The following is a 12,500-nucleotide window of genomic DNA, read 5'->3' as shown; positions in this document are numbered from 1 at the left end:
CTGGTGGCATAGGAAATATGATTCAAGTATTTGAAGACCCGCCCCCATCATATAGATTAGCCGATCTTGAAGAAATTTTGCCCATTGGTGCCACTCTGTCAGGTAATGGAGCACCTCAAATGTGAAGTTGATCGGGTCAAGGGTTTTGGTACCGAAAAATGTAGAAAATCGGGCCAAATGCTACATTCAACAATTGCTAACTCTGGTTCTGTACATCCTAACATATGGTGCTCTATGATGTTTTTGTAGGTCTTGAGGTCTTACATATACATAAACAATTTCGTAGCTCTAGATCAAACGGGTCAGAACTGACTCTCGTTTTATGATCACCTGGGCTCAATTACAGTAAGTTTAGATGATTTCAGCAAACTCTGAATTTGGGGTTGCATACAGACCACTCACTTTATCACAAAGCCATAAAATTTGGATACCTTTAATCTCTAAGTCTGGATGCTATTCGGACAAATCTTCAGTACATTTACTCTGACGGGTTTAGCACAACACATGAAAGTTTAAAAATTGACATTTTTGTCTGTGACTAGGTGGCGCTATCATTAAGTTGATAATCAACCATGCTGGTATTTTAAAGCTATGATGAGTAAAGTATCTGTAAACTTTCAGATGTTTTAAAGCTTGCACACTGGAGTTATTAGGGTTTTTGTTGCTGATGGCTAACGAAATTTGAGTTTAAAACACTATTTTGAAGCCCCACCCCCATCATATATGTTGGCCGATCTTCACGAAATTTTTCCCAAGTGTTCCCCTATGTTAGATAATAGGGCACGCCAAATGTAAAGTTGATCGGGTCAAGGGTTTCGGTACCGAAAAATGTAGAAAATCGGGCCAAATTCTACATTCAACTATTGATAACTCTGGTTCTGTACATCCTAACATATGCTGCTCTATAATGTTTTTGTAGGTCTTGAGGTCCTACATAAGCATTAAAAAATTCGTAGCTCTAGGTCAAACGGGTCGGAAGGGGCTGCCATTTGAAGGATCATCTGGGTTCAATTACAGCAAGTTTTGCTGATTTGGGAAAACTCTTGACTTTGAGGTGGTGTAGAAGCCACCCCCTTTATCACAAAGTCGTAAAATTTGGAAACCCGTATCTCTTAAGTCTTTATGCTATTCGGGCAAAATTTCAGTTCATACTTTTACAGGCTTAGCACAACACATGAAAGTTTAAAAAAATTGACATTTTTGTCTGTAACTAGGTGGCGCTGTAAATAATTTTAAAATTTATCATGCAGATATTTTAAGGACATAACGAGTAAATTTTCTGTAAGGTGTCAGATTTTTTTAAGCATGCACATTGGAGTTATTAAGGTTTTTGTTCCTCATGGCGAAGGAAATTTGATTCACATATTTTTAAGCCCCACCCCCATCATATATGTTGGCCAATCTTCACGAAATTTTTCCCAAGTGTTCCCCTATGTTAGATAATAGGGCACGCCAAATGTAAAGTTGATCGGGTCAAGGGTTTCGGTACCGAAAAATGTAGAAAATCGGGCCAAATTCGACATTCAACTATTGATAACTCTGGTTCTGTACATCCTAACATATGCTGCTCTATAATGTTTTTGTAGGTCTTGAGGTCCTACATAAGCATTAAAAAATTCGTAGCTCTAGGTCAAATGGGTCGGAAGGGGCTGCCATTTGAAGGATCATCTGGGTTCAATTACAGCAAGTTTTGCTGATTTGGGAAAACTCTGACTTTGAGGTGGTGTAGAAGCCACCCCCTTTATCACAAAGTCGTAAAATTTGGAAACCCGTATCTCTTAAGTCTTGATGCTATTCGGGCAAAATTTCAGTTCATACTTTTACAGGCTTAGCACAACACATGAAAGTTTAAAAAAATTGACATTTTTGTCTGTAACTAGGTGGCGCTGTATATAATTTTAAAATTTATCATGCAGATATTTTAAGGACATAACGAGTAAATTTTCTGTAAGGTGTCAGATTTTTTTAAGCATGCACATTGGAGTTATTAAGGTTTTTGTTCCTCATGGCGAAGGAAATTTGATTCACATATTTTAAAGCCCTGCCCCCATCATATATGTTAACGGATCTTCACGAAATTTCACCCAAATGTGGCCCTAAGCGTGATTATGGAGCACATCAAATTTAAAGTTGATCGACTTAATTGTTTAGGAGCTATTAAGAAGAATTTGCTACCTGCAAACATCCAAAAATGGTCCAAAAAGGCACATAAAAAATTCATATCTCTGGTTCTGTACATCCTAGCATATGGCATTCACAACGTTTTTGTAGATCTTGAGGTCCTATATATGCCTAAAAAATGTCAAAGCTCTCGGTGAAACTGGCCGTGACGCAGGAGAAGTGTTCGACTCCAGGTGGCGCTAAAAATAAATTTTTTAGATTTTATGTATGAAAACACCAAAATACCAAATTTTACAGCAGGCCCGATGAGTGTGCAAATTTTGGTGACTTTTCGTGCATGTTTATGCCCTCAAAAATACGATTCATTTGGGAGAATAATAATAATAACTAGAGCTGCAAGCAGCTATAATGGGCCCTTGCAGACCTGTGCACGTTGGGGTATGAGTAGTTCGGGGTATGAGCAGTTCGGGGTATGAACAAGGAATATGAACGATGAAAAATTAGATGTTTTAGATGACTTCAGTGGAGCGCTCTTATCAAATTTGTAAAATTTAGAGAAGGTGGGATAATGTGGGTTAAGTTACTGCAGCTTTTATTGTTACAGTTGTGTGACTTTGCGCTGTCGTATAGGCCACGCCCATTATCGAAACATTGTACTATTCAGTGGAGGGCATTGGGAGTGGCCAATGGCTTTTCAGCTGTATTTAAGGGATATCACTTTAAGGGGCTAAGCAGAGTACATAAAAACGTTAAGGAATTGCCATATTCTTGCTGCCACTATGTGGCGCTCGTACTATGATTAAAAATAGGTTTGTAGGTGTGTTTCACGTTGAATTCCCATCCCATATACAAAGTTTTGCAAATATCAGATCATCTAGGTCCAACTAAAGCAATTTTTACCGTTTTGGCGAGACATCGGATTTTGAGTTGGCATACAGGCAACGCCCTCTATGGAAAAGTCATAAAAGTTGAGAACCTTCATTTTCCACTGTGTCATAGCATTTCTGACCATTTTTGAATTCATTTAGTCAAACAGGCATTGCACAGTACATGAAAGTGTAAAAAATGAGATTTTTGTCCGCCAATAGGTGGTGCTGTAAATGATTTGGATAATTATCACCTTGCTGTATTAGGGCATGACTTTTAAAGTCCCTGCAGAGTTTCACATGGTTTGAAGCTGAAACAGCTGAGTTATTAAGGTTTTTGTAACTCTTGGCGAAGGAAATATTAAACATAATTTGAAGCTCCACCCCCATCTTATATGTCATGAGATATTCATATTAGGACTGTGTGTGCCCGTTAGTCGGATAATGATCCATGCCAAAGTTGAAGGTCGTGGGGTTAACCGTTTAAGAGAAAAAGGCACTAGTTTGAGACCAGCTAATGTCTAAGTACAGGGCAAAATAGCACATTATAAAAATTCATAACAATTTTTCTGAACATCCTAGCCCATACCTTTATTTGACTTTTATGTCTTACAATTCTACATATGCCTAAAAAAATTCATAACTGTAGGTCAAACCAAACAAGATTGACTGTAATCTTTCGACTAATGACATTTTTTGAAGCCACGAGGTGGCGCTAGCTTTAAACTGGAATATATGTTTGTCGATGTCTTCAGGAATAGATTTTCATCCAATGTGTGAAATTGTGAGAAGATCAGATCATCTGGGTCAAACTACAGCAGCTTTTAGTGGTCTGATAAAGCTTCGGAATGAAAATGGACGTATAGGCCACGCCCATTATCGAAATAATCGTACAATTTGGTGGAGGTCAGCAGGGTTGTCTAGAGGCTTTTCAGAATGCAAGCGCGTAGACACATAGGCGAAGAGATCATTTTTGTGCAATGCATGTCTGAAGCACCAATCGGGGGAAAAAAGAACGACAGAAAGAATTGCTCCCCCGCAGTCACTACTCAGCTGCTATTGTTTATGTGTATGAGCCGTTCAAAAAAATCGGTTTGTTCGTGAACGTCACAACTCCAACGCACACACACTGACCGCCATTTTTGAGACGGGAAGTTATTGTTTTTTATGTTGTAAGGCGAAAAAAATCAAATTAATTATTTCACGGTTCTGTGTTGCTGCATTTTATGAATTAATTTTATCTGTCAATCTCTCCAGTCAAAGTTTGATGGCGGGTCCTAACACCTGATTGGTTACCCTACTCTTCAAGAAAAGACAGACCAACCAATGTTGAGTGCTAGATTTGTTTAATGAAACAATTAAACATTTAATTATTGAAACATTTAATTAATAAAATGTATTTATTTAACACATTTAATCATGAAACATTTAATTAATTAAATACACTTTAATTATTTAATATTACATTTATTCATTGAATTTTTGCACTTTCGGTCCTCCATATGCTGGTCGTGTCCATTTACGCATCTAAGTATGTTAATTACCTGGTGCTTCTGCTGCTGCTGTTTGCTCAGATTGCGGCTGTAGGTGTTGTACTTGACTATGTCTTGATTCATGTCATCCACCCTGTCCATCAGGAGCTGAAGGCTCTTCTCCAAATGGTTACTGCAAGGAAGTTATTCATTATTTACATACCGTTTTGTTTAATTGACCTTTAATGGCCATGATGTCCAACATAAACCACTTGCAGTCTTATCTAAACAAAAAAACACTTTAGTGATTAAAAAAAAAAAAAAAAAAACAGCCTCTTCTGCTTTGTTATAAGATTGTAAAGATAGGTATGGTTGTGCCGAAAATTACTGCGAAGTGAATTTTGTTTTGATCTGAAAAAAATTGTGTTTTTTTTTTTTCTGCAGACGGTAGTAAAGTAAGGAAAATACCCAGTGCTAAAGATGTTAAATAAGCATGTTTTTGACTCATTCATTGCCAGCCCAGTTGACAGTTGATTGTTTACTTACATAGTTGTCAATGTTAGTAAATGAGTGAACATATTCATTACCAGACCCATTTTGTTTTCTTAAACAAACCTGCCACTTGGCGCGCACATGCCACCCCGCGACATGACTCTTCAATCCAGGTGAGACAAAAACCTGCATTTGCCCCACTACGACTCCTATGAGCAGAAGCTTTAAATCCCGACTGAAAACACATTCATACTCAAAAGCATTTAGTTAATTGAGCCTGTCTGCAGCTTTCTTCTTTTTTTCTTTTTTCCTGCCCCCCTCTTCCGGTTCAGAGACGGGGTTAGCTAGATGATGAGGGGGTTGACTTGACCGCCTCCATTTGGCCCTGTGCTGATCGACCATCGCGGGTTCGGAGATCGGCCGTCTGCGGTCCGCTTGGTTGGAATGTGGGATGGTTCCTGCTCAATGGCTTTGCCTGCTGTCAAGACATCATTGCACTATATAGCACAATTTGTTTTCTGTACTCTATATTGTTTATGTGTATCTATTTGTCTGTATTTGGTACATGCAGCATCCACTTCAACCTGTGGGCCTGGAAGGGGGCTCCTCCCACCTGTGGTCCCTTCTGGAGGTTTCTGATTTTCCCCTAATTGGGGTTTTTGAGTTTTTCCTTCCCCTTCTGGGAACTTTGACAGGGGATGCTGTTGTGTACCTTACACCGAAAAGATGTCCCTTTGAGACGTCGGTGATTTAGGACAATACATATAAAATTTGATTGATTGATTGATTGATTGAAATGGCTCGCTAAAACAATTCAGTCATGCTTATCTTGGATGTATTATATTGGCAACTGGACATTGATGGGTTAGCAGTGATAGTACATGGCCGATTGTCTGGTACCACACAGGCGGGTTGCAAAAGGTATTAAACTACAGGAAGCAAGGCTGTTCACCACAGATTTTTTTGGAGATTGCACCTCATGTACACATGGTATCAATAAACTGAGAATACCGGATTTTCCACACTATAAGATGCACCGGGTTATGAAGCACACTTCCAATAAATGGCCTATTTAAAAAAATATATTTATTTATATTTATATATATATATATATATATATATATATATATATATATATATATATATATATATATATATATATATATATATATATTTGTATATGGCTCACCAGATTATAAAGTGCTTGGAATCAAAGCTGCATGCAATCAACGCTACAGTGATGGCTGGGGTTGCATTTGCATTCTGTTATGTATCCATTAGATAGAGTTGTGCTCAAGGGAATGTCAACTCAATGATCAGAGAAGTTAGCAGTTTATGCAGTCAGCACATATGATGGATATATAAAGTACACTGGATTGTAAGGCGCACAGTCTGCTTTTTAATTAGGTGCACCTTATTGTGCAGAATATAGAGCGGAAAATACGGTACCTGAGGATGGTTTAAAGGGTTTTTGAACGACAGTTCATTTGTATTAAAAAGTGCCAGGTTTGGTACTTCCAGGAGAAAATGTGGCTAAACACGTTGAATGAGTCTTCATATACAAGGAGACAATCTGATCTGACAAGCCAAGTCACAACAGTAATTTGTTGGCTGGATCTGCATTTGTATCCATTTGGATCTGCATGTATGCAGTTGTATCCATTTGACTTAAAAACACTGGACATGTGGATCTGGCCTTAGTTTTATTAGTAAATGCACAATGATCCTGACCTGCTGGATAGGTTGAGTAGTTCATGTTTGTCTGCGACAGTGGACTTGTCCTCCAACTCCCACATCAGCACGTTGATAAGGTGAGAGTTTTTGATGACAATGGGCACTTCCTCAAACATGTGATCAAAGCCTATGTGAGCCTTCTTCAATCTGAAGTGGAAAGATAAATCGTCACACAGAAAGGTCAAGTAAATTTATTTGTGCTAAGGTTAAAATTCACAATAAAATCCACATTCATTGTAACTTCTTTTATCTGAAATTTCTATCTTGAGATACTAGTACAGTCGGCCCCCGGCTTACGAGCACCCTGATTTACGAACAATTCGCCTTACGAGCGTGGATCAGGGAGATTTTTGTCCTCCGCTTACGAACAAACCTCTCGCCTTACGAGCAATACGACATGCCGGCCATTGAGTATGTAGAAATGTTCTCGTTTAATTGCGTCAATTAAATCAACAGTAGCGACATCATCAATCATCAGTAGATACTTGAGACGTTAACGTGAACGCTATTGGTCTTACAACGTCACACTGACTGTCTCACTCACGGTGTCTAAATATATTACCATTTAAGTGTAGTGTTTGTACAGCTAAAGGGAAAAACAGCTGACATGAAATTAAATGTGCCGATTGCAGGACAAAGAATTGTCATTGGTTTAAATGTGTGTTTTTTTTTTAAATTAATTGTCAATACATTCCAACCGTTTAAAAAAAAAAGTGCGAATAATTATCAGTCAGTCACGAGATGCGAATATGCTATTGGTCGATTAAGGTCACCCGGTCTCACTCACGGAGATGCTATTGGCCGGCGTCACACGTCAATCACAGAAATGCCGATATGCTATTGGCCGAACGCCTTTATCTAGCTTGATGGGACAGGATGGAAGAAAGGAGAGAAAATTAGTGAAAAACGGAATGTTGTGAAGACTTTGCAAACTTTATCTGTTAGACATAGCTTCTAAAATTACTAGCAGCGGTAAAGAAAGAAATAAGAGGATGATGTTTTAGTATCTGCGTGATTTGCACCCTGACTGAAAGAGTTACTGTAACACTGTAAGACCAATAGCATATCGATCGCCGTTTTAACTTTGAACGTTGGACTCTGCCGCCCTCTGCTTACACCCAGCTCAAGTCTCGTCGTTTCAAAGGTAAAAGCTATTTATCCATTGTATTTATTATATAATGCAAGTGTTTAGCAGATAATGTCACTCAATTTAATATATGTATACAGTGTGTCGTTTTTACCTAAGGTTTCGGCGCGCGTTGCACGCATTCACGAATTAACATGGGTTTGGATTGCCCGCTATACGAGCAATTCGAGATACGAGCGTAGCCGCTGAACGGATTAAGTTCGTAACCCGGGGGCCCACTGTACTAGTGGTAGGCTGAAAAGGTATTTTGTTATTTTTAAATGCAATTTTATTTCCTCAAGCAATCTGCTTGGTCCAAACAAGTTACTATTACTGACTTCTGAAAGTATTATATTTTTTGTGTTTCTTAGTCAGAAAGATGCCAAATGACTAGTTTTGATTTATTGCCTTTGATCTGCTTCTGTTCTACAAAATGAACAAACTGATAGGCGCCAGCAAGCCTGCGACCCTTGTGGTGGTAAGCGGCTATAGAAAATGGATGGATGGATGAAAGAACTCATTCCAGACCGGTGATTCTATACTTTTTGCCAGAGGTTGTAGATACAAGTGGTTTAAAACAAGCTCTCTTGCTGTAGACTAGCAGCTGATGAATCCCACTATTTTTAAGTGAGTAGACCAGGGGTCAGCAACTCGCGGCTCTCGAGCCGCATGGGGCTCTTTAGCGTCATCGTAGCTGCTCCCTGGAGCTTATTCAAAAATGTTTGAAAATGGAAAAAGATGGGGGAGAGAAATATTTTTTTCGTTTTAATATGGTTTCTGTGGGAGGACAAACTTGACAAAAACATTCTTAACGTTTTCCAATGCTATAAAAATGTGTAAAATATTACACTTCAACTTTTCTGTCAACGAAGAATTACGTCATAGCCTGCGACACGTGTTTCTATCAGCAGGGCGGGATGCTAGGCAGGTGGCCATTGCAAACAAACCGGTGGCTGTGATGGGCCATGCATCCCAAAGGGAAAAAGAGAAAAATAGCTGAGGAAAACAGAGGATTCAACATTTTTTGGACCGAATTATTTGCATTCATTGTCAACGCGGAAGTACTACCTGAATGTTTGCTCTGTAGCGAGAAGTTATCAAATACAAAAAGAATGACATTTTCAGGTAAGGCGTTCTACATTTGCAGCGGTGTACCCAGTTGGCAATGAGAGAAAATGTGCGACTGCATTACTTCTGCAGAAATTAAAGGGGCGCAAAAATATATTTAAGAAGTGGACTGCATCTCCAAACTCCACGACTGCTGCAACTTTCGTTGCAAGCCGGGAGATATTAAAATGTGGCAAACCGTTCACAGATGGTGACTACATGGAGTCATTCATCAACATATCTGCTAAGTTCCACCCTAATTTCACTCTGAAGGGACAAACGAGGACAACTCGAGTCCAGTTTTCCAACTTTTATTTTCAATTTACAAATTTGTTGGCTTCAGGTAGATCATTATGTTGATAACCTTTAAAGCACAGGAAGCAAATACATTTCACATTTCAAACAGTTTCTAGGAATATAATCAAAGAATTACCCATTTTTTGTTAAATAAATTCAATCAATCATTAAATCAAAGAATAACTGTCATTCATAGGAAATGCCCGCGTCAAACAAATCAAATATTTCAAGATAACAAATGTAACAAGCAAATCAGTCGCCTAAAGCTTTTAAAAACATTTAAACCTACTAAACTCAGAATTAAGTATAATGCTAATTCAATCTAAAGGTCTAATTCGATCTAAAGGGTCGATCGCCGTACGGACTCGCGACGTGGCGGCGGGGAACTGGTACTTTTACCCACTGTGTTGGTTTTGTTATTTGAACAAGGTGATATTAATGCACAATTCATTTCGTGCACCAGGGAAAAAAAAAAAATCATATTTTATTTTTTACGAAAGAAGGGTTCGGTTTATGCGCATTTGAAACTGGTGGGGTTCGGTGCCTCCAACAAGGTGGAGCCTGAACCACTGTTCTAAAGCATAGTGCACTTGGAGGTCATCTCAAAGGGATAGTTCTGGTTGGCACGAGATAATATTGGTAACCTAATAAAAGAAAGACCATGACAGTCGAAGGAACGAAGCTACCTAAAACTACAGACAACAAATGTTTTGGGAACAGTTCAGATAAACAGCATGGTCGACCTATTGAGTTTTAGCATGTTGCTCTAAAAAGGGCTTCTGTTAGCAGAATTACCAATCAATTCTTCAAGGCGAGACGCCAACTTCTCCATGATGACAAACATTTTGCATGCATGCTCCAAACCTGCATTCAATCTGCAATTGCGCTTGTTCATCACATGAGTGTGATTGTTTATTGTTCGTCAAAAATCTTCAGCAGCTTGTTTTCCCCCCATTCAGCTGCACCCAGCTGGAGAATTTTACGATAAATCAGGAACCCACCAACTCCAATAAAGAGGATGCCTGTTAAGATTTCAATAATGTAAATGTCCTTTACATATAAGATTGATAAGCACACCACTGTCTACTTATCACCAGCGTACACAGTGTGTCCAACAGAAAATGTTCCAGTTAGGCAGGGAGGCTATCTCCTGCCTGCTCTTCTCATCCAGAAAATTTTGTCAATTGAGTTGAGGGCCTACCTGACCAATTCCATGGTTAAATTTTGAAGAAAATAGGAGGCAAAAACAATAACTGGAAGAGAAAAAAGCACAGGAAAAAGTACAGAAAAGCAGGGCAATAAAGGTAGGAGAGGAGAAGAGCAAAAGGCAGAAATGAGACTTACAAATAGACCCACTTCCAGGCAAACTCGTTAAAGACTTATTCCCGGTCTAAGGGTCATCTGTCTTGAATATTATCAACCTGTCACTCTCCTCTGGCATTGTACCTGAAGCTTTTAAGATGGCCGTCATTCAACCATTACTTAAGAAACCTCACCTAGATCCTGAAAATCTCTTTAACTATAGGCCAGTGTTACACCTTCCGTTTATCGCCAAAATTCTTGAGAAAGTTGTAACACAACAGCTTAGCGATTTTATGATAGACAACAATAGATTTGAACTCCTTCAGTCAGGTTTTAGGGCCAACCACTCAACTGAGACAGCCCTTGTAAACGTGACGAATAATCTTCTCTGAGCCATGGATTCCAACATCTCACCAATTTTATTATTGCTTGACCTTAGTGCCTCATTTGACACTATTGATCATCATATTCTTACAGAACATCTTAAACCATGTGTTGGTATCTCGGGATCAGCACTTTCTTGGTTCAGATCTTACATCCTGGGAAGGACGCATAGTGTCTCTTATGGCAATGCGATCTCTGAATCTTTCTCCGTCTCATGTGGTGTCCCGCAAGGGTCAGTACTTGGTCCCTTACTGTTCAACATCTACATCTACTTGGCAATATTATACGTAAACATGCTATTAGTTTTCATTGCTATGCTGATGATACCCAACTCTATATGCCCTTAGAAATAACAGATCCGTGCAAGTGGCGTACACTGGAGGCCTGCCTTGCAGGGATTAAAGAATGGATGGCTTCCAATTTTCTGCTTCTCAACCCTAGTAAAACAGAAATGTTAATTATTGGCCCTGCTCATCATCAGCACTTGATTAAGAATACCACGTTGAACCTGGAAAACTGTATTATTTCCCAAAGTAGTTCTGCAAAAAATCTCGGCGTGATATTTGACTCAACTCTCTCCTTTCGAACACATTTTAATAACATGACAAGAAGGCGTTTTTTTTACCTCCGCAATATAGCTACAATTCGCCCTATTCTTTCTCTTAGCGATGAAGAAACATCAATTCATGCATTTGTTATGTCGCGCCTAGACTATTGTAACGTTTTGTTTTCTGGACTTCCCATGTCCTACATTAAAAGCCTGCAGTCTGTACAGAATGCAGCAGCGAGACTATTGACAAGGACGAGAAAGTTTGATCATATTACGCCGATTCTAGCTGACCTGCATTGGCTTCCAATACATGTGAGATGTGATTTAAAGGTGTTGTTAATTACTTATAAAATTTTACACGGTTTAGCTCCTTCCTCTATCGTCGACTTAGTATCACCATATGTTCCGTCCCGACAACTTCGATCACAAAATGCCGGTTTGCTATCGACCCCACGGGCTAAAGAGAAGTCCGTGGGATGAAGGGCATTTTCCATTCACGCGCCAGTAATATGGAACGCCCTACCTATGGAAGTTGGCGCAGCCACCTCAGTAGAAATCTTTAAATCCCGACTGAAAACACATTTATATTCAAAAGCATTTAGTTAATTGAGCCTGTCTGCAGCTTTCTTCTTTTTTCCTTTTTTCTGCACCCCTCGGAGAGGAGGCTAGCGAGATGGTGAGGGTTGACTTGACTGCCTCCATTTGGTCCTGCGCTGATCGACCATCGCGGGTTCGGAGATCTGCCGTCTGCGGTCCACTTGGTTGGAATGTGGGATGGTTCCTGCCCAATGGCTTTGCCTGCTGTCAAGACATCACTGCACTATATAGCACAATATGTTTTCTTTATTCTATATTTTTTATGTGTATGTCTGTATTTGGTACATGCAGCACCCACTTCAACCTGTGGGCCTAAAAGGGGGCTCTTCCCACCTGTGGTCCCTTCTGGAGGTTTCTGATTTTCCCCTACTTGGGGTTTTTGAGTTTTTCCTTCCCCTTCTGGGAGCTTTGACAGGGGATGCTGTTGTGTACCTTACACTGAAAAGATGTCT

The 12,500-nt window shown here is 39.4% G+C and overlaps 1 protein-coding gene across 1 annotated transcript in view; it reads right to left on the bottom strand.

The window, feature by feature from the left end:
* LOC148425859 (eukaryotic translation initiation factor 3 subunit H) overlaps positions 1 to 12,500 on the bottom strand; it is a 48,780-nt gene that overhangs the window by 6,668 nt on the left and 29,612 nt on the right. The window contains exons 5-6 of the mRNA XM_088411676.1: positions 6,683 to 6,832; positions 4,532 to 4,652 (exon numbers count right to left, since the gene is read on the bottom strand). Coding sequence (XP_088267802.1) covers positions 4,532 to 4,652; positions 6,683 to 6,832 — 271 coding nt within the window. The remainder of the gene's footprint in view (positions 1 to 4,531; positions 4,653 to 6,682; positions 6,833 to 12,500) is intronic.

This window comes from Hippichthys cyanospilos, chromosome 3 (assembly GCF_059441005.1).
Source record: "Hippichthys cyanospilos isolate Australia breed blue-spotted pipefish chromosome 3, RoL_Hcya_1.0, whole genome shotgun sequence".
Classification (NCBI taxonomy): domain Eukaryota; kingdom Metazoa; phylum Chordata; class Actinopteri; order Syngnathiformes; family Syngnathidae; genus Hippichthys; species Hippichthys cyanospilos.
Note: the sequence above shows the minus strand (reverse complement) of the source record. Positions and strands in the feature narration are given on the sequence as shown.